This window comes from Taurulus bubalis (genome assembly GCF_910589615.1).
Source record: "Taurulus bubalis genome assembly, chromosome: 15".
In the NCBI taxonomy this organism is placed as follows: domain Eukaryota; kingdom Metazoa; phylum Chordata; class Actinopteri; order Perciformes; family Cottidae; genus Taurulus; species Taurulus bubalis.
The window spans coordinates 548,594-572,009 of record NC_136603.1 but is presented as its reverse complement, the minus strand read 5'-3'; the positions used below and the strand labels follow the sequence as shown (position 1 = coordinate 572,009).

The 23,416-nt window shown below is 47.5% G+C and overlaps 1 protein-coding gene across 1 annotated transcript; it reads right to left on the bottom strand.

Moving 5' to 3' along the window:
- Window positions 1-17,243: 17,243 nt before the first annotated feature.
- On the bottom strand, window positions 17,244-22,575 carry LOC306747797 (calcium and integrin-binding family member 2-like; the record flags this gene model as incomplete). Its single annotated transcript, XM_079230897.1, has 6 exons — window positions 17,244-17,265; window positions 17,420-17,615; window positions 19,489-19,636; window positions 20,124-20,235; window positions 22,021-22,055; window positions 22,525-22,575. 6 exons carry the CDS (start codon window positions 22,573-22,575, stop codon window positions 17,244-17,246), a joined length of 564 nt encoding a protein of 187 aa, XP_079087023.1.
- Between the last annotated feature and the right edge of the window lie 841 nt (window positions 22,576-23,416).

Here is a 23,416-nt window from a genome sequence, read left to right as displayed (position 1 = left end):
ATCAGCACCACCAGAAGAAGGACGGCAGTCACCACAACAGGACGCATGGCTCAGGATTCACTGACTCTCAGAACTCTACAACTGGAATATCACCTGGAAATGCCACACCGTTCAACCCCATTACAACAAGACACTTCAGTTGTTACCAGTTTTCTAACCCACAGATCAGATCAGAGTTATTTCTGTTCTCTAAAACCTCCACCAAGAGACAAAGAGGACTCACCACAAGCGTCTTCTCCCTCGTTGCATCTCATACTGAAGGTCTGTTTAAATACCTTTCACAGCCATGCTTAAGGGTCTGAATGTTAAAACATGAACTACTTCAATAACACGCCTGTTTAACTTCCACGTCATCCCAGAAGTAGGATCCACCTCTATTCAGTTACAACATTATAATACGAAGCATCCATGAACAAACAAAGCACTTCTTCAACACTGGGTTGAGTGTTGGCCAGTTCATGAGTTGCAGCTCTATGAATGTTTTCTAAATGTTGATATGTGGAACGGCCTGTATAGGACTCACTAAAAGAATTCTCAAAGTCCATATTTCTGATTATTAAACAACCAACAGAACAGGAAATATGTTCTCATCAGAGGAGCTGATATTACAAAATATCTCTCCCAAAAAGATGTGTTTGGGATCCACCAGCTGGACACTATGGTCCCCACAGCCCACCCTCATTATCGTTCTTATCATTATAGCTCATCTTGATGCAGGATGCAGGGCTTCTATTGTTGCACTTTGTTTGCATCCGTTTCCCTCAGGGAAAGTCAGTAAGCTGCAAAACTAATATTAGTCTAAAATGTGCATCTTGTGTGTTTGTTGGTTTTACTTCAGGGGGAGCTTAGCGTTTTAGGATGAGAGTCAACCGCCTATCTAAATAAGCTCCGAGCAACAGGGCTGGTTGGTCCCACAGAAACAATGCACCTTCATGGTTGAAAAGACAATTAAACTTGATCTTTGATGTAACTACGTGTGTACATTTTGGATCGTATGAAAAAGCACCAGGACCAACAAAGAACCCATTTACAGCTTGTGCTTTGTTGTGCTTATACAATGATGATACAGAATCACTCTGCAGTGAAGAAGTAAGGTGATCATTCAACTTCAGGGTACATTTAAACAGCTCGTCAGCAGTTTTTTTTTCCATTTTCATGAAATAAAATGGAACGATTTACACACGACATGGCCTCAGAAAGGCAAATAACAACAGGTGTTCTCTGTGTTTCTCCTTCATCTTACTTTATTGACTCACTAACGTTGCACTAAACTCTTTAGAAAGTGAGTTTTATGAGTAGTTGTGTGGAGACGCTTTTACAGCTGACCTAATCAAAGATGGCAGTGGAAGTGCCCATCATGGCCTTTATGTCGGTTCAGCCTTTAATAGTTTTCATAAACTGTTCAAACTCGTTGTAAAAGAAAAAGGTAATAGGCTTCCCTTTAGAACTAGAACTAGAGTTCAGTTTTTCCTGAACCGATGTGAGGTCCGGGGACAGAGGATGCTGTGTGCTTACAGATTGTAAAGCCCTCTGAGGCTAATTTGTAATTTGTGATTTTGGGCTATACAAAATAAATTGTCCTGGTCCCAAACAATGTATTGTTAAGGTTGACATTAACAATTAAGCTTGATCTTTGATGTAACTACGTGTGGATAATATACAACAGCTGTTTGCCCTGCTCTGTTTCTCCTTCATCTTAACTTAGTTTGACTGTTTGTCTTTTTCACTACATTTCTTTGTTTTGTGGTAAATGTTGAGAAAGATCTTAAAGTAAAGAAAAGGTGTTATAGTGGATGCAGCCTGAGGCAGACAAACATTATGCGGACCTTCAAACCCATGAACCCATTTCACAGTGTTTGTATAGAGAGCTTAATGAATGAATGAATGAATGAATATATACTTTATTAATCTCCAAGGGGAAATTTTTTTGTCGTCATAACGCCTTATCAGGAAATACAAACACACAAGATAAAAGCTAAAATATATAAAGAAGCAACACAGGATGAGAGATATATACAACAAATTAAAATAAAGTAATATATATATATATGTCTATATATATATTTAAATATACACAATAAAATAACAATAGACAGTGCAAAATGCAAAGTATGTATGTGTACAGTGTTGAATTGAATTAATCCACAGAGGAACTAGCAAGCGGTGACTTGTTGTAAAGCCGTATTGCTGTAGGCAGGAATGTTCTCCTGTAGCGGTCCTTGTTGCAGCGGAGCGTGAGGAACCTCTTAGAGAAAGTGCTCCTCTGGCCCTGCAGCAGGTGGTGGAGAGGGTGGTCCAGGTTGTCCAATATGGACAAAAGTTTCTTCAGCGAGTTCTCCCAATGCGAGAACTGTTTGCTCTCGCGTGGCGTTTATTACAAGATTTAGTCCGCTGTATAAATGTCAGTTACACACGGCGTCACTTTTAAAGAGCAATAAGGATGGCGAGGACACACACACAGGCTCAGAGGCAGATTGCATTTCACATTTATTTACGTAAACACAGTAAGCACGTAAAGAACAAAGAGTGGCACATGCACAGGCTCAGAAACAGATATAAATAAAAAAGGAGGAGTCCATATGAGGATTTTCACATGCAGCGCAGGTGGCTCAGTCTGCAGCAAGAGAGATAGAGAGAGAGAGGGAGGGGGAGAAAGTGAGAGAGGTGAGTATTCCCAGTAACCTGTAGCAATAATAACAATAACATTTGGCCACATACTTACATCTATTAATGCGACGGATGGGCCTGCATCTTTGCACAAAGCTCTCCGATGTTTGGCGCAATTGAAGACAGTTTAAGCGAAAACTCACTCTTCTTCACGCGACCGACTAACGTTGCCAGGATGTCTTCGGACAAAGCATCGATGCGGCGCGAGACAGTGTTGTTGGACACCGGGATCATGTCCAACTTTTTATAATTGAAAAATCCTACTTAATTTTTTTTTAATTATGTTTAATTAAGCAATGAGGTACGAGAGGCAGTACTGTGTCGTGCAATAATGTACTGTTCAAGGGAGTTGTTAGGCAAACCCTTGAACTGTACATTATTGTAGACACAGTACTGCCTCGAGTACCTTATTGCTTTTATAACACGGGTACCTGCGACTTTATGAATAGTAATAGTAAGCTCCCTTTCAGCACAAAATAGTTGTAGCCACCAAACGTTGTGTATCGCATTTCAGCGACAGAGAAAATAGTCCCGGGACGCACATACGGGACTATAACACTGACTGCCGGTTGGAAGCAGGTGGAGGATGACGCTCAGCCACCGATGTAAAGAAGTGCTCTCGCTGCTTCTGTCCGTCTTTTCTCCGTCATTTTTCTCCTCCGTGATATTTAGAGAACTTGCCTCGCGTCGGGAAATTACCGACGTAATTATCTCTCACTGGAAATGATCACGATTTTGTGGTCCAACCCTTTTCATTCCTCATCTCATTTTAGGGAGGAAGTGACGTTGTGTTGTTGTTCGTTATGCTAGTGTGGGGGATGCTACGTGAGCTTGTTAGCTGTTCCGTTTGAGCTAACGTTACTGTTAGCGAAGAGCCCCGTTGCAATACTGTGAACACTCAAGCAATACACCTGTAAGTTAAGGAAACCAACGTCTGGGTCGTTACTGCGGACGTTACAATATCAAAGTTTACACCAACATGTTTGGTCACTGTCAAGCTTGAAATGACAACTAACGGTCGTGCAATTTAAATCTACCTGTTACTTTAAGTGCCACTGATATGGAACGCTCTAAATGTAAACAGGCTGTACAGTACTTTATGGCTGAATAAACTACACCTCGTGACTCACTCTCAACCAATCAGAATGCTTAATTTGATCTACCCGTATTATAATATTAATTATTACACCATTAGACCACCATTACATTTTTCCTCTCGCGCACCCCCTAGAGGCACCACACTTTGGGAATCCCTGGCTTAGAACGTTGTGGTGGCAGGGGTGACCAAAGGGCTGCAGCCCGGGAGTCCAGGAGGGGCGTAGGGGGTGGTGGAGAAGATCGTCGTTGAGCAGTTCGTGGGTGGGCTGCCGGCCAGAACGTCTGTGTGGGTCCGCTGCCACCATCCTGGCGGTTCACCCCGCGGTCTGGGGGACAGCGATTGCGCGCCGGCTTCAGCCCGGCCGATGGACGCCCCGCGGAGGAGGACCCCAACGCAGATCCGGGCACGTCCCGTGCCGACCCCGCGGTCGGCACCCCCACCCCGGGTCCCCGATCCCCCGACCCCAGCGAACACCGGCACTCTTCCCAATCCACAGGGGGTCCCTCAAACGCCAGGGCAGGGGTTTTGGGGATGCGGGCAGCCCGGACACTTCCGGAGGGAGTGTCCACTGATGTGTGGGCCAGGTGATCCGTGGGCCAGGTGATCCGGGAGCGACGTACCGCGTTACGGTAAGAATCCAGAGGGGTACACATCAGGCAATGGTGGATTCAGGCTGTATGCAGTCTATGATCCACCAGAGCCTGGTTCGACCCGGGGCATTGGTGGAGGCATTGTGGGTGAAGACTAGGTGTGTGCATGGGGACGATCACGAGTATCACACGGCCCTTTGTGGTCACACAGCGAGTGGGGGATGTTGACTATGAGGTGGTGCGTTCTGACAGGGGCGGAGCTACACAGATCTACCACCTCAACCTCCTAAAAGCATGGAGAGAGGCGGAGTCTGTTTCTATGGTGTCCGTGGTTTCTGAGAGAGAGGAGCTGGGGCCTGAGGTCCCAAAATCCACCAATCCGGCTTTGCTCCTTTGTGAAGACCATCTCTCTGGGACCCAGAGAACAGACATTGCCCAGTTGCAAGATCAGTTTACTGACGTGTTCTCTCTCCTGCCAGGATGCGCAAACCTCATCACGCACCAGATTGAGACTCCTCCGGGCGTGACGGTGCGGTTACGACCCTACGGGTTACCTGAACACAAGAGAAAAGTGGTTCAGAGGGAATTGGCTGCAATGCTGGAGATGGGGGTAATGGAAGAGTCCAACGGTGCCTGGTCTTGCCCCATTGTTCTTGTTGTCAAGAAGGATGGGTCTATACGGTTCTGCGTGGACAATCGCAGGGTGAATGATGTGTCACGTTTTGATGCGTACCCAATGCCCCGGGTCGACGAGCTCCTGGACCTACTGGGTACTGCGCGTTTCTTTACAACACTGAATTTAACCAAGGGCTACTGGCAGATTCCTCTGTCGCCAGAGTCTAAGAAAAAATCATCCTTCTCCACTTCGTTTGGTTTGTACCAATTCACCACGCTTCCCTTCGGGTTGTTCGGTGCCACAGCCACATTCCAACGCCTCATGTACCAGGTGCTGCGTCCACACGCTGCATATGCGGCCGCCTGCTGTGGATGATGTAATGATGTCATGATGTAATCATCCACAGCAATCATCCACAGCACCACCTGGGCGGAGCATGTGCAGCGGGTGGGCGCGGTGCTGGAGTCCCTGAGGCAGGCTGGGCTCACCACCAACCTGGGGAAGTGTGCCGTTGGACAGAGGGAGGTATGGTATCTGGGGTACCACTTGGGCGGCGGGCATGTGCGCCCTCAGGTGGACAATACCGCCGCTATCGCAGCCTGCCCGCGGCCCAAGACTAAAAAAGAGGTGAGGCAGTTTCTGGGGCTGGGGGGTTATTACAGGCGCTTCACCCCGAACTTCGCAGATCTGTCCAGCCCCTTGACTGACTTGACCCGGAAAGTTGCCTCAGATCCGGTCCAGTGGACGGAGCAGTGCCAGTTGGCGTTTGAGGAGGTAAAACACGCTCTCTGTGGGGAGCTGCTCCTTCACACCCCTAACTTCTCTCTTCCATTTACTGATGCGTCGAACAGAGGGTTGGGGGGCGTTTTGTCCGAGCAGCTAGAGGGGGTTGACCGCCCTGTCCTCTACATCAGCCGGAAGCTATCCGAGAGCGAGGCCAGGTACAGCACGGTAGAGAAGGAGTGCCTGGCCATCCGGTGGGCTGTTGACTCCCTCTGGTCGGACCACGCCCCACTCCAATGGCTACACCACATGAAAGATACTACCGCCCAGATTACACAGCCTTTTAATTTCAAGGTGATTCATAAGCCGGGGATGGTTGTGGCCAACTTCCTCTCCCGCTCTCACAGGGTGGAGGGGGAGTAGGTTAGGCCAGATGGGTCTCCGGCCTAAGTAGGGCGGTGGACGTATGTGGTGGCAGGGGCGTGGTTAGCTCAACTGGAGAGCAAGTAGGGGAGAAGCGACTCAGGGAACAGGTGCTGGGAATGAGGCATAATTGGCCTCAGCTGGAGCGGATTGGGTGTGTGTTGTGTGTCTTGCCTATATGAGCCATGAGATGGACGGAGGAGAGGCCGAGGGGCGAGGAACGCAGTTCCCAATAAAGACATTAACAGCATTACGGCCTGCTCGTGTCATTTGGGCTGGGGGGAGACTCGGGGAGGTAGCCAAGCGTGATACAAACGTCAATACACATAACTTCCAAATCACTTGGCCTTTCCTAACAAACTTTGTAGCATATGTCAACATCGCTTCCCTTAATTTACCCTAATTTTTTCATAATATTCAAACACTAGGGGGCGCTGCACTGGATCGCCTAATTTTAGCATTTTCCTTCTTTCCAGGCGTTGTTTTCTAACAAATTTAGTTATATGAATTCAATGCTTCAAAATGGCAATTCGGCTCGATAGCGCCCCCTACACAATTTTTTTTAAATTTGACAACCCTTGAGTAGTGAAAGCCCACAGATTTCACCCCTATAACCGATTGACCTGAAATTTGGCAAACATGTCCGGTTGTGTCTATTCTACAAAAGTCAAGCATTAAGCTCTGCATACTTAGATTGTCCACCATTTAGAATTTTGTGAAAAACACATCCAACTCCTGAACACTGGGTCTGATTCTTACAAAATATTCTGCAAATCATTCAATTCAATTCAGTTTATTTTATATAGCCCAACATCACAAATGCAAATTTGCCTCAGAGGGCTTTACAATCTGTACACATAACATCCTGTCCCGGGACCTCACATCGGATCAGGAAAAATTCCCCAAATAAAGATAAAGTAAAAACCCTTTCACAGGGAAAACAGGGAAAAAACCTGAGGGAGAGCAACAGAGGAGGATCCCTCTTCCCGGATGGACAGAAGCAATAGATGTCATGTGACTAGAATGAATCATGACGGGTTCAATGTCATCAAAAGTTAGCAAAAGCTTGTTGATATCTCATTGTGTTTAGAAGAAAAAAAGGAAGTTGAACATTTTCCTCGATTTGGGTCGCGGCTTGTCATTCAGGGTGATGGTGAGTTGAGAACCACTGCTCTAAACCATACCAGAAGTCCGTCATTTTTAGTTTTGTGTGATTTTTTCATTTTTTTCTATTTCAAGTTCAAATTGCCATAGTTTCCCAGTAGGTGGCGCTCTGACTATGAGTTAATATTGGCATGCAGAAGTCTTCCAGCCATGCCTCTCATGAAGCATGTTAACTTTGGAACAGTTTTGACAAAGTACAGTTGAGTTACAACAGCTTGCTGCATGATCACGAACCATATGAAATAGTTGCACACCACTTCCACGCCGTTCCATGAAACCTCAAGCTTTTGATCACTTTTAATCCCGAAGGTCTTTACATTGTACTGATCACATTTGAAGTGGATCTGATCAATTCCCTAGGAGCAGTTCGTCATCAAACATCTGCAAATGAAAGCTCAGTGTTTAATTTAAGTGTTTGAGTAACAGCAAGTTTACCTTACTTTTCTCTTTCAACCTCTGTACTCATGGAACGTCCATTTCTTTTTCACTCGGTTGTCTTCGCCAATGTGTGTTATTATATTACTGCCAGACCCAACAGCACAAACACACAGTTGGTTTAGAGACCTGCATTTACTTTGACTGTCTGTTGTCTTACAAACACTAAAGCACATTCACACATGACCATTTAGGCCTAAAAAACAAATATTTATAGGCTTTTATCTAAAATAGAAGTCAGAGATGCACTCAAAACATTCAAGGTTGAAGCCCCTGCTAAATGAAATGACAGCGCTGCTCCACACATGAAATATCGTCTAATCCGTGTACGCAGCGTCTGAAGGTCAAGCAAGTTCCAAGTCGCGTCAACCAGCGTCCAGCAAGTACCCTCGACGTGCTTGAGCGAGGGCCCGCTTGCAGCTGCGAACAGCTTTAATTAGGGCCCCAGCACTGACGTAGTCAGAGCGGAGGACCTATTGTTCTTCTAGTGTTATTCTCCATCCATCCATCCATCCATCCATTATCAGCCGCTTATCCGGGGTCGGGTCGCTGTGGCAGCAGGTTCAGCAGGCCGACCCAGGCTTCCCTCTCACCCGCAACACTTTCCAGCTCATTCTGGGGGATCCCGAGGCGTTCCAAGGCCAGCCGGGAGATATAATCCCTCCAGCGTGTCCTCGGTCTTCCCCGGGGTCTCCTACCAGTTGGACGTGCTGGAAAACCTCTAATGGGAGGCGTCCAGGAGGCATCCTGACTAGATGCCCGAACCACCTCAGCTGACTCCTTTCGACACGAAGGAGCAGCGACTCGACTCCAAGCTCCTCCTGATGTCCGAGCTCCTTACCCTATCTCTAAGGGTGAGCCCGGCCACCCTGCGGAGGAAGCTCATTTCGGCCGCTTGTATTCGAGATCTCGTTCTTTCGGTCACGACCCAGAGTTCGTGACCATAGGTGAGGGTTGGAACATAGACCGACCAGTAAATGGAGAGCTTCGCCTTCCGCCTCAGCTCCTCTTCACCAGGACGGACCGGTACAGCGCCTGTTTTATTGCTGCAGCCGCACCGATCCATCTGTCGATCTCCCGCTCCACCTTACCCTCACTCGTGAACAAGACCCCGAGATACTTGAACTCCTTCGCTTGGGGTAGGCAGTTTGTCCCCACCTGGAGGGAGCAATCCACCGGTTTCCGGCAGAGCACCATGGCCTCAGATTTGGAGGCGCTAACTCTCATCCCTGCCGCTTCACACTCGGCTGCAAAACGCCCCAGTGAATGCTGGAGGTCACAGTCCGAGGAGGCAAACAGGACCACATCATCCGCGAACAGCAGAGAGGCGATCCCGAGACTCCCGAACCGGATCCTCTCCGCCCCCTGGCTGCGCCTAGATATCCTGTCCATGAAGGTCACGAACAGGACCGGTGATAAAGGGCAGCCCTGGCGGAGGCCAACACCCACCGGGAACGTGTCTGACATACTACCGAGGATACGAACACAGCTCCTACTGCAGGCGTACAAAGACCGGATAGCCCGTGCCAACGGGTCCGGCACCCCATACTCCCGCAGCACCCCCCACAAAAACCCCCGAGGGACCCGGTCAAAAGCCTTCTCCAAGTCCACAAAGCACATGTAGACTGGTTGGGCAAACTCCCAGGACCCCTCCAGTAGTCTTGCAAGGGTAAAGAGCTGGTCCACTGTTCCACGACCGGGACGGAATCCGCACTGCTCGTCTTGAATCTGAGGTTCGACAAGCGGTCGGAGCCTCCCTTCCAGCACCCTGGCATAAGCTTTTCCCGGGAGGCTGAGCAGTGTGATGCCACGATAGTTTGAGCACACTCTCCGGTCCCCCTTCTTGTAGATGGGAACCACCATCCCGGTCTGCCAGTCCATGGGCACTGTTCCCGACCCCCATGCGACACTGAAAAGGCGTGTCAACCAAGACAGCCCAACAATGTCCAGCGCTTTCAGCATCTCAGGGCGGATCTCGTCCACCCCTGGCGCCTTGCCACCAAGGAGCTTTTTGACTACCTTAGCGACCTCTGCCAGGGATATGGGAGAAACCACCCCAAAGTCTTCCGGCGCTGCCCCCTCTCCGGGGGACATGTTAGCCGGGTTTAGGAGTTCCTCAAAGTGCTCTTTCCACCGCCCGACGATGTCCCCAGTCCGGGTCAGCAGTCCCCCCCCCCCCCCCCCCCCCCCCCCCCCCCCGCTGAGAACAGCCTGGGGTAGGCCCTGCTTTCCCTTCCTGAGCCGTCGGATGGTTTGCCAGAACTTCCTTGAGGCCAACCGAAAGTCCTTCTCCATGGCCTCCCCGAACTCCTCCCATGCCCGAGTTTTAGCATCCGCGACCATCGCAGCTGCAGCCCTTCTGGCCTGCCGGTACCCGTCAGCTGCTTCAGGAGACCCCTGGGCCAGCCAGGCCCGAAAGGCCTCCTTCTTCAGTTTGACGGCTTCCCTCACCCCCGGTGTCCACCACCGGGTTCTTGGGTTGCCGCCACGACAGGCACCGATGACCTTCCGGCCACAGCTCCGAGCAGCCGCGTCCACAATAGAGGCTTTGAACATGGTCCACTCGGGTTCCATGTCCCCAGCCTCCCTCGGGATTTGTGAGAAGTTCTTCCGGAGGTGGGAGTTGAAGACCTGCCGGACAGGATCCTCCGCCAGACGTTCCCAGTTCACCCTCACTACACGTTTGGGCTTGCCAGGTCTTTCTAGCCGACTCCCCCGCCATCTGATCCAACTCACCACCAGGTGGTGATCAGAGTAGTGTTATTCTATCGTTTATTATTAGGGCCCGAGCAGTGACAAAGTCAGAGCGGAGGACCTATGGTTATTCGATTATTTCTTACACTCATTATTCTTATTTTCACGGCTTTGCGTGGGGAAAAGAGGTGCTTGGGCTAAACCTACATTATTCAAAATTTCCACACCAATCCGACTCGAGGAAAATACCAATCTGATTCGGGTCTCGGGCAAAAGTCGGAAAAAATGTCTCTATAGCGCCACCTTTAGTTGTTAGCTACGGTGACTTTTGCCACCTATGACCGATTGACTTGAAATTTAGCACACATGTTCAGGTGGGACTGCTCTACAAAAAAGTCCATCATAGCATTGAGCTCCGCCTACTTACATTTTCCGCCATTTACAATTTTGGGAATTTTTTTTGCCAACTCCTCCTAAACACTGGCTCTGATTCTTCTGTGGATCATATTGGTTCAATGTGATCCAAAGTTATTGTTGATATCTCTCATTGTGTTTAGAAGAAAAGGACCAATGAAATTCTAAGGAGAAAATTCAACAAAATTGATCAACATAGATATACAACATTTGATCGGCGTATGTACTACATGTAAACTTAAAAATAACTCTCTTGGGACCATGCTCTAAACCGTACCAGAAGTCGGTCATTTTGAGTTTTGTGTGATTTTTCCATGAATTTTTGTCTATTTCTAGGCACTATGAGTTAACGAATTGATGAAGGGAATTCATAGGTTACACTTCAAATGTGTTATGTTGATGCATGTTGTCTAGTGCCATACAATGAATACAAGAAGTGGTGGACTGTTTGCAAAGCTCCATGCAGAAAAAAAACATCTAACTCGTGCACGCTTTTTCCGATGGTCACAGACATTCTCGGCCGCTTATTATTATTTGAGACTAAACCCATTAAAACATGAAAGTGCATCACTGTTAAATCAATGAATGAATGAATATATACTTTATTAATCCCCGTGGAGATTAATAAAGTATATATTCATTCATTCATCCAGCTGATATGTGTGATGATAACTTATTGATTCACTTTGTAAATCGATACCTCGAGTGTGCTCGTGTCATTGGCGTTGGAGGGAAACTCAGGAAGCAGCAGGAGCTTGTTGCAAACAGAATTCAGTATTCTCATCGCATTTTAATATTCTTTTATTAGAATACAAGATTATTAAAAGCAGAAACACATACACAAATATATATTTATATATATGTGTATATATATATATATATATATATATATATATATATATATATATATATATATATATACACATATATATATATATATATATATACAAATATAGATATATAATTAGTTATATAACATATGTATATGGTGAAGATAATGAAGATGATGAAGATGAGGCTCAAACAGACACCAGTTGTTGAGAGAAGCTTCCTCTGGACTTTCAGACCGGATCTTCTTTCTGGTTTCTAGGAATCCGTCTCTGAACCGGGTGTGTGTCCTCAGATGCTCGGCGGTGGATCTGATCCAGGGTCAGTGGGTCCACGATGGACCCAGCAGCTTACTGGCAGCCGCAGGACCGGCCCAGTGAGGACTGGGAGAGCCGGTTCCCCTCCAGTTTACTCTGGCAGGCCGGCAGCCGATGGATCCGGCTCGGTTCCATCGGGAACGTTCCCCTTCATTAAAATATAAAATATATCTGGTCTGTGGAGAAGCCTGGACCCCCCCTGAACCCTCCTGACCCCCCCGGACCACAACCCCCCTGCCGCAGCCCTCAGCCAAGTGATGGAAATAACTCACATTGTTCAAAGCTCTGTGGGACTCCAGCTGGAGAGTCACTGAGTTTAATACACACACACACACACACACACACACACACACACACACACACACACACAATCTCACAGACTCACACACACACAATAACATTACACAGACACACACACACACACATACGCACACACACACACACACACACACACACACACACACACACACACACACACACACAAAGACTCAACACACACACAGGAAGTTGTTCATGTTTTCAATCTGAGCTCCCAGCTGGTTTCCTTGAGCAGCGATGAGTTCTCCGTCTCCTGAAGTACAGAACCTGAAGTACAGAACCTGAAGCTAGAACCTGAAGTACAGAACCTGAAGCTAGAACCTGAAGTACAGAACCTGAAGTATTTTCAGACATTTCCTATTGATCAGTTATCTATAAACACACGTCATGTCCTCATTGCTCGGAACCTCATGGGAACCCCTGGTGGCTCACCCCTGGTGGGAACCCCGGTGGCTCATGGGAACCCCGGTGGCTCATGGGAACCCCGGTGGCTCATGGGAACCCCGGTGGCTCATGGGAACCCTGGTGCCACTTGACAGAGCGGCCTCGGGGCTCCTCAAAGAGGCCGTGCGTGGAGGTCGTTGAACCTGAGGCCCAGCGGGAAGCTCCTGGTCTGACCATGCAGAGGTCAATATGTTCTTTTATCAGCACTTGAAGTATTTATAGTCAACAGCTGGCTTAATAACCTGTTTCCTGTCAGACTCATACACCAAACAAGTGTCTGAAGCCATCGATGGAAAAACAATCCAAATATTGGTTTTGTTTTATTTATTTATTTCATTCTAATTTGAATATTGTAATATCCATTCTATGTGTAACATGAAGGGCTACGACCAGTGAAGTGAAATGACTAATACCTAAACGTTGTTCAAATAAACATCATAAAAGAGAACAGTTAGTTCTCTGTTTCGGTGTCTTATTGTTGTTGTTGTTGTTGTTGTTGAATGTCCCATTTCCAAATGTCCTCACGCTGAGGTGAATCTTTTTCTCAAGTTAATGTAAAACATCAGGTTCCACCAAGATTTAAACTTGGATCACTTTATTCAGAGTCCAGAGTGCTAACCATTACACCATGGGACCAGCTGGAAAATGGGTTTAAAATATCACAAATATCACATAAAATGCAAACTGACGAGGTGGTGAGCGGAAACATTATTTGAATATGAATCACAATTATAAGCTGTGGAAAACATGCACGTTGTTAATTCGTTGTTTATTTCAATTGTTTAATGAATCTAAATTATTTGTATTATTTCCTACGAATCTATTGATTTATTGATTTATTAACTGATGAAGGGCTGACTGTCCCGCCTCCCGCCACCAGGTGTCACTGTAACATAAGACACCACCTGTTTCCTTATCATTAATAATAAAAACATCAATAAAAAAGTAAATATATAGCTGAGAAATGTATAACTAAAAGTATGAAGTAATCCAATACATATTTACAGTATTCTTGTTACGTTTCAAGAACATTAAATGTTCTTGAAAATATGTTTTTCATTGTATTTATGATAATGCCCTAATGTCTTAATATTAATGTTCCTTCATGTTTCACATTGACCGTGACAATCAGACAACGTAATATTGATTAGTAAATTAAAATTAAAATTAATATGGGCCTGTAATAAACTGAATCATTTCATATATCAAAAAATACATTTTAAAAGAATAACTGAATCATTTAATATTGTCCTGGTTACATATTGTGTATGTTGCTGTTTTTTATATGATTATTTATTGATTTAATTTGGAAACATCCTTTTAAACAAAACAAAAACAAACGTCACTCATGGATGATAATAATTACCATAGTTGTCTGATCAACTGTCTGTGGATAGCAGCTTTTTATTGAGATTATTTTATACAAGAATGTGAAGAATGTTTATTTGGCTGCTATTAATAATGTAGTTTAATATTGCAGAGAACCAGTTTTAGCCATTTCCCAAACATGCAGATCAACGCAGCAGAAGAAGAACGCCCTCTCACTTCCTGTATGTGTTTCTATAAAGGCGGTAAAGTGGCTGATATGACATTATTATCACACTATTATTACATTATTATTGTATTGTTATTGTAACTGAAGCTGAGGACCATCGATGTGTTGAGGAGGAAGAGCGACGACCTGCAGCTGAGGGACGGAAACATGAGACGTTGTGTTGGCAACAGAAGACTTTAACAGGAGGCAACTCTGCAGCTCAGACATCAAACCAGCAACCAGCAACCAGGTCCTGCAGTCTGCTGGATCTGCAAGCCTGAAACCTGAAACAGGTGTAGTGTCCTAATATAAAAACAATTCTGTCTGTTTAATGGAGAACATTTAAAGGCTTCAGGAGACGTTCCAGATGACCCTGGATCAGTTCCTTTGACAAGAAGCTTCGTGGAGCAACAGAAACATCTTTTATTGGATTGTATCCTGAAAACCTTTAATATCTAAAGAAAGCCCAAGTTACAGGTGAGATGACAGAGAGCCCTTCCATCAACTGAACTACAGTTTACTATGATTGTCATTGTGCACCGGAACCAGTCGCGAGACCAGCAGGAGAACCAGCAGGAGAACCCAAGCATTTACAGCGTGCAGGTCATGGAGACAGGTTGCATAGCTCTTCTCTTGTTTTGCCCTTTAAAACTGTGCTTTTGAAAAGAATCCCGTCGGAGGATCCGACTTTTCTGCAAAGCACGGAAGTCAGAAAAACCCAGTTTGCTCCCGAGGTGTCTCCGAGCAGCGAGACGCCGTCCAAAGGCGACACCATCCGGAAGAGCCGCTGTCCAGAAGAGACGCCTTCCAGAAGAGACGCCTTCCAGAAGAGCCGCTGTCCAGAAGAGACGCCGTCCAGAAGAGACGCCGTCCAGAAGAGACATTGTCCAGAAGAGACATTGTCCAGAAGAGACGGCGTACGGAGGAGACATCATACAGAGGAGACGCCGTCCGGAAGAGACGCCGTCCAGAGGAGACATTGTCAAGAAGAGACACCTTCCAGAAGAGACATTGTCCAGAAGAGACGCCGTCCGGAAGAGACATTGTCCAGAAGAGACGCCGTCCGGAAGAGACATTGTCCAGAAGAGACGCCGTCTGGAAGAGACGCCTTCCAGAAGAGACGCCTTCCAGAAGAGACAACGTCCAGAAGAGACATCGTACAGAGGAGACATCGTACAGAGGAGACATCGTGCAGAGGAGACATCGTACAGAGGAGACATCGTACAGAGGAGACATCGTGCAGAGGAGACGCCGTCAAGAGGAGTCGCCGTCCAGAGGAGACGCCGTCCACAAGAGACGTCCCCCCGGCTGCAGAGTCTCTCTACCTCTTGGTAGAAAAGAATCCCAAAACTGTTCAAACGGCTTCATAAGGAAAGCTTTCATGCAGTAACCACTTTCCCTCTGAAACGTCTTCTGTGAGTCCAGAACAGCAGAAGACTCTCCGCCGGCGATAGAAAGGACAGGCACTGAGTTGGCTGGGGAGGTGGGGGTCTGAGGTGTTCAGAGGGTCTGAGGAATCTGATGTGGTCAGGGGGTCTGAGGAGGTCTGAGGTGGTCAGGGGGTCTGAGGGGTCTGAGGTGGTCAGAGGGTCTGAGGTGGTCAGAGGGTCTGAGGAGTTGAGGAGGTCTGAGGTGATCAGGGGGACTGAGGAGTTGAGGAGGTCTGAGGTGATCAGGGGGACTGAGGTGGTCAGAGGGTCTAAGGAGTTGAGGAGGTCTGAGGTGATCAGAAGGTCTGAGGAGTTGAGGAGGTATGAGGTGGTCAGAGGGTCTGAGGATGTCTGAGGTATTCAGGGGGTCTGAGGAGTTGAGGAGGTCTGAGGTGGTCAGATAGTCTGAGGAGTTGAGGAGGTCTGAGGTGATTAGGGGGACTGAGGTGATCAGAGGGTCTGAGGATGTCTGAGGTGTTCAGGAGGTCTGAGGTGATCAGAGGGTCTGAGGAGTTGAGGAGGTCTGAGGTGGTCAGAGGGTCTGAGGAGTTGAGGAGGTCTGAGGTGATCAGAGGGTCTGAGGAGTTGAGGAGGTCTGAGGTGGTCAGAGGGTCTGAGGATGTCTGAGGTATTCAGGGGATCTGAGGAGTTGAGGAGGTCTGAGGTGGTCAGATGGTCTGAGGAGTTGAGGAGGTCTGAGGTGATCAGGGGGACTGAGGTGATCAGAGGGTCTGAGGATGTCTGAGGTGTTCAGGAGGTCTGAGGTGATCAGAGGGTCTGAGGAGTTGAGGAGGTCTGAGGTGGTCAGAGGGTCTGAGGAGTTGAGGAGGTCTGAGGTGATCAGAGGGTCTGAGGAGTTGAGGAGGTCTGAGGTGGTCAGAGGGTCTGAGGAGTTGAGGAGGTCTGAGGTGATCAGGGGGACTGAGGTGGTCAGAGGGTCTATGGAGTTGAGGAGGTCTGATGTGATCAGGGGGACTGAGGAGTTGAGGAGGTCTGAGGTGATCAGGGGGACTGAGGTGGTCAGAGGGTCTGAGGAGTTGAGGAGGTCTGAGGTGATCAGAGGGTCTGAGGAGTTGAGGAGGTATGAGGTGGTCAGAGGGTCTGAGGATGTCTGAGGTATTCAGGGGGTCTGAGGAGTTGAGGAGGTCTGAGGTGGTCAGATGGTCTGAGGAGTTGAGGAGGTCTGAGGTGGTCAGATGGTCTGAGGAGTTGAGGAGGTCTGAGGTGGTCAGATGGTCTGAGGAGTTGAGGAGGTCTGAGGTGATCAGGGGGAATGAGGTGATCAGAGGGTCTGAGGATGTCGGAGGTGTTCAGGAGGTCTGAGGTCATCAGAGGGTCTGAGGAGTTGAGGAGGTCTGAGGTGGTCAGAGGGTCTGAGGAGTTGAGGAGGTCTGAGGTGATCAGGGGGACTGAGGTGGTCAGAGGGTCTGAGGATGTCTGAGGTATTCAGGGGGTCTGAGGAGTTGAGGACGTCTGAGGTGATCAGGGGGACTGAGGAGGTCTGAGGTGGTCAGGGGGTCTAAGAGGTCCTCTGCAGCTGAAGAGTCTCATATCCGGACGTGAAAGTTACTGCGGACACAAACAGAACCATGATGAGATTATGACCTCAAAGATCCTCCAGAGGGACGGGAGTCTCACTGGGAGACGTCCTGCTCACCTCGTCCTCTTGGCTTTGACCTCAAGGGTCAAAGGTCAAGGTGCAGTACTACCCGCGCTGCCGTACCTGAGGAAGTCCGGAGCCTTCGAGACCATGTTCTCGAAGTCGGAGAAGGAGAGCTTGCTGTCCCCGTCCAGGTCGGCCTCCTCCATGGACTTGTCACAGACCAGCAGCAGCTCCTCGGGGCTCAGCTCCCCTTTGGTCAGCTTGTTCAGGGTCTTCTTCAGGTCCTCCTTACAGATGAAGTTGTCCCTGTTGAAGTCTGGACCAGAACCGCCACGTCACACTCTGTGGGACCCACTTCCTACCTGTCGGACTACCTGTCTGTCAACCTGTCTGTCCACCTACCTGTCTACCTGTATGTCTACCTACCTGTCTGTCTACCTGTCTACATGTTGAAGTCTGGACCAGAACCGCCACGTCACACTCTGTGGGAACCACTTCCTACCTGTCTGTCTACCTGTCTACATGTTTGTCTACCTGTCTGTCTGTCTCCCTACCTGTCTGTCTGCCTGCCTGTCTACCTACCTGTCTACATGTTGAAGTCTGGACCAGAACCGCCACGTCACACTCTGTGGGAACCACTTCCTACCTGTCTGTCTACCTGTCTACATGTTTGTCTACCTGTCTGTCTACCTACCTGTCTGTCTGCCTGCCTGTCTACCTACCTGTCTACATGTTGAAGTCTGGACCAGAACCACCACGTCACACTCTGTGGGACCCACTTCCTACCTGTCTGACTACCTGTCTGTCAACCTGTCTGTCCACCTACCTGTCTACCTGTATGTCTACCTACCTGTCTGTCTACCTGTCTACATGTTGAAGTCTGGACCAGAACCGCCACGTCACACTCTGTGGGAACCACTTCCTACCTGTCTGTCTACCTGTCTACATGTTTGTCTACCTGTCTGTCTGTCTCCCTACCTGTCTGTCTGCCTGCCTGTCTACCTACCTGTCTACATGTTGAAGTCTGGACCAGAACCGCCACGTCACACTCTGTGGGAACCACTTCCTACCTGTCTGTCTACCTGTCTACATGTTTGTCTACCTGTCTGTCTACCTACCTGTCTGTCTGCCTGCCTGTCTACCTACCTGTCTACATGTTGAAGTCTGGACCAGAACCACCACGTCACACTCTGTGGGACCCACTTCCTACCTGTCTGACTACCTGTCTGTCAACCTGTCTGTCTACCTACATATCTGTCTACCTGTATGTCTACCTACCTGTCTGTCTATCTGTCTACATGTTGAAGTCTGGACCAGAACCACCACGTCACACTCTGTGGGACCCACTTCCTACCTACCTGTCTACCTGTCTGTCTACCTGTTTGTCTGCCTGTCTGTCTACCTGTCTGTCTACCTGTCTATCTACCTGCCTGTCTACCTGTTTGTCTATCTGTCTGTCTGTCTACCTACCTGCCTGTCTACCTGTCTACATGTTGAAGTCTGGACCAGAACCACCACGTCACATTCTGTGGGACCCACTTCCTACCTGTCTGTCTTCCTGTCTGTCTACCTGTCTGTCTGTCTGCCTGTCTACCTACCTGTCTACCTGTCTACATGTTGAAGTCTGGACCAGAACCACCATGTCACACTCTGTGGGAACCACTGTTTACTTCCTACCTGTCTGTCTACCTGTCTGTCTACCGGTCTGTCTACCTTCCTATCTACCTGTCTGTCTACCTATCTATCTACCTGTCTACATGTTAAAGTCTGGACCACAACCACCACGTCACACTCTGTGGGAACCACTGTTTACTTCCTACCTGTCTGTCTACCTGTCTGTCTACTGTCTACCTGTCTACCTGCATGTTAAAGTCTGGACCACAACCACAACATCACACTCTGTAAGACCCAATGTTTACTCCCCCACCTGTCTACCTACCTCCCTGTCTACCTGTCTGTCTACATCCACCAGCACCTCTGAGGGTCTAGTGGGTCCCTGGGGTTCTGGTCTGGTCTCAGGATCGGGGCCTGGGTCCAGACCTGAAGGCCTCCCTGTCTACCTAAGGGTTCTGGTCCTTGTCTCAGGATCGGGGCCTGGGTCCAGACCTGAAGGCCTCCCTGTCTACCTAAGGGTTCTGGTCCTTGTCTCAGGGTCGGGGCCTGGGTCCAGACCTGAAGACCCCCCTCACCGTAGATCTTGAAGGCGTAGATGGTCTTGAGTTCTCTGGGTGAAGTTTCGCAGAGAGCAGAAAACATGTCGACGAAGTCGTTGAAGCTCAGGTTCCCGTGTCCGTCCTCGGAGAACGTCTCCACGATTCTGTCTCTGAACGGGTTCTCCTGCCGGGACAGACAGGTACATTACAGGTGAGGCTCTGTGAGGTGAGACGGGTACTTTACAGGTGAGGCTCTGTGAGGCGAGACAGGTGCCACTTTACAGGTAAGGCTCTGTGAGGTGAGACAGGTGGCACTTTACAGGTGAGGCTATGTGAGGTGAGACAGGTGCCACTTTACAGGTGAGGCTCTGTGAGGTGAGACAGGTGCCACTTTACAGGTGAGGCTCTGTGAGGTGAGACAGGTGCTACTTTACAGGTGAGGCTCTGTGAGGTGAGACAGGTGCTACTTTACAGGTGAGGCTCTGTGAGGTGAGCCAGGTGCCACTTTACAGGTAAGGCTCTGTGAGGTGAGACAGGTGCCACTTTACAGGTAAGGCTCTGTGAGGTGAGACAGGCGCCACTTTACAGGTAAGGCTCTGTGAGGTGAGACAGGTGTCACTTTACAGGTGAGGCTCTGTGAGGTGAGACAGGTGCGGTGGAGAGAGGACTACCTTGAGCTCCGGCATGGAGACGATGAGCGTGGGAGGAACCCGGATGTCGGGGTCGTTGGTGTAGTCCAGCGGCACTAGATGAGGAGCGAGCTCACGGTACCGGCCGTGGAGCCTGAAGGGGGAGGAGCCACGTAGTCATGTGACAAGAAGCGTTACGGTTTCATGGTCCCCTGAGGAGGAGCCGTGGCAACCTTATTGATCCTCTGACTTGATTTACATGTATTAGTTGGAACACTTCAGCAGTCCAACTATTGTTCTGCAAATCTTTATTGAACTTATTCCGCTATTTCTTCCGTACGTATTTTGGACCTCTTCTCCTCCTTCATATATTCAGCTACAGAAACCGTTCAACTATTACAACATTAAGCTACTGAAGTACACGATGGCAATCTCTTTTCATATGTCTAACTATTCAGGTTTTTGAATTATTAAGCTTTTTATTATTTTCTTTTATGAATGGGATTCAATGGAGAAAATCTTCAAATCCTCTTCAACTTTAAAAGCTTACAGGTTCTGCATACATTCAGCTAAAGACACCTTTTAAACTTTTAAAATGTTGACAAAACATGTAGCTATTATTCTATCATTTCACACACACACACACACACACACAGAGACACACAGACACAGAGACACACACACACACACACACACAGATACAGACACAGACACACACAGACACACAGAGAGACACACACACACACACAGACACACGCACAGACACACACACACACACACACACACACACACACACACACACACACACACACAGAGACACACAGACACACAGAGAGACACACACACACACACACACACACAGATACAGACACAGACACACAGAGAGACACACACACACACACAGACACACGCACAGACACACACAGACACACACAGACACACACACACACACACACACACACACACACTAGGGCTGGGCGGTATGGTAACATCCATCTCACAGTGTTTCGGAGGGTTTTTAGGGTTCAGGCCGTTCACTGTATTTATTTCCCAGTGAACTCATGGATTCATTGAGCTGTAAAGAACAGACCATAGTTGTTCACTCACTGACAAGCTCACAACTGGATATATGTAGCATGTTAAGAAACTACTTGGAGGGACTTAGGACCCAGGGGAATGCAGGTATGAATGTGTCATACAATCATCCACTCATACCCATGATGCATTGGTGCATTGTTTCTCAACAGAGAGAACCATTTAACTTTCACAGAACTCAGCTGAGAGCAGGGGGCTGCTTCTGTGACAGGGTACAAGTCATGGTTTCACATTTATAAAATTACACCAGCAAACTGCATGCTGGGTAAAGCCCGCCCACTTATCATGATACTTTATCGCACAGGGGAGAGTTTCCCAGCATGCAGTTCGGCGGTGTAATTTTGCTGCCTCTTATCATTGACCTGTGCTGTGCAGCAGCAGCTGTGAAGTCTCAGCTCTGCTAGACTGAGACTTTCATTCTGTTGAGACCTGCCGCCTGTATACTGCACACACATGTACAAAACACACAACCACGCACACACACATAGACACACACACACAGAGACACACACAGATTGACACACACACACGCTCTCTCTCTCTCTCTCTCTCTCTCTCTTTTACACTATTACATTTTCAGCTATTTCCAATAATATATTCAGCTATCTTTTCAAATATTAGCGATATAAATATTAGCATTCCAACGCATTTTCAGCAGGAAATGCAGTTTCTAGTTATTATTATTGAATGTAATTCATAAACTTCATTACAAAGTATCTCTTGCTTCACTGGTGATCATCGTCTCTTTAGTTTGAACCTGAAGATCTTTTGACGTTAATAATAATGAATTTATGTCTTAATATTTAACATTTCAATGTTTTAATATTTCAAAAGACAAACTCACCGCAGGATCTCCTTCCGGGTGAAGAAGGTGCAGTCCTGTAAACAAACAGTCCTCTTCAACAACAACAACAACAACAACAACAATAATATGGATAACAATATGGAGGAGGAGGAGGAGGAGGAGGAGGAGGAAGAGGAGAAAGAAAGAAGGAGGAGGAAGAGGAAGAGGAAGAGGAGAAAGAAAGGAGGAGGAGGAGGAGGAGAAAGAAGGGAGGAGGAGGAGGAAGAGGAGAAAGAAAGGAGGAGGAGGAGGAGGAAGAGGAGGAGGATGAGGAGAAAAAAAGGAGGAGGAGGAAGAGGAGAAGAAAGGGAGGAGGAGGAGGAGGAGGAGGAGGAAGAGGAGGAGGAGGAGGAAGAGGAGGAGGAAGAGGAGGAGGAGGAGGAGGAGGAAGAGGAGGAGGAAGAGGAGGAGGAAGAGGAGGAGGAGGAGGAAGAGGAGGAGGAGGAGGAAGAGGAGGAGGAAGAGGAGGAGGAGGAGGAGGAGGAGGAGGAGGAGGAGGAGGACCTGGAACGCCTCCAGCTGCTCGGTGGTGAAGGTTGTCTGTTTGTTGCCCATCGTGTCCGGATGCTCCCATCACACGGCATCCCACTGAGGGCCTGCTGGTCCTGCTGCCTGCTGGGCTTACTGGTCCTGCTGGGCTCAGGTCCGGGTCCAGGCTCAGGTCCAGGCTCAGGTCCGGGTCCAGGCTCAGGTCCAGGCTCAGGTCCGGGTCCAGGCTCAGGTCCAGGCTCAGGTCCGGGTCCGCGCTGCTCCTCCCTGTGTCTCCTCTTCGGCTGCAGAGAGGGTGTTACGCCTCAGGGGGGCGGGGCCAGCGTGCTGCCTTCAGGGCCGCTGGGAAAACACAGCTTCATGATATAAACGATCTATAACGGTAATAAAATAATAACAATAATAATAATAATAATAACAACAATAACAATAAAGAGAATGATAATACAAATAAAATAATAATAGTATTACTAACAAAGAGTACGATAATAATAATAACATAATAATAAAATAAAGAGTACGATAATACAAATACAATATTAATGATAATAATAATAAACATTGCAATAATATTTTTTATCATGTTATCATTTCGTTTATTGTATTTATTTGAAGCAGCTTTTATTTCTGAATGTGTTTTTTATATATTTATATATATATTTATTTATATATATAAATATGTATATATATATTTATATATATATATATATACAAATAGTTATATATAACTATTTATATATATATATATATCTATATATTTATATATATATATATTTATATATCTCTATATATAAATATATATATATATATATATATATATATATATATATATATATATATATATATATTCTGACAGATTGTATGTGCATACATATATATATAGATATTTATATATCTATATATATAT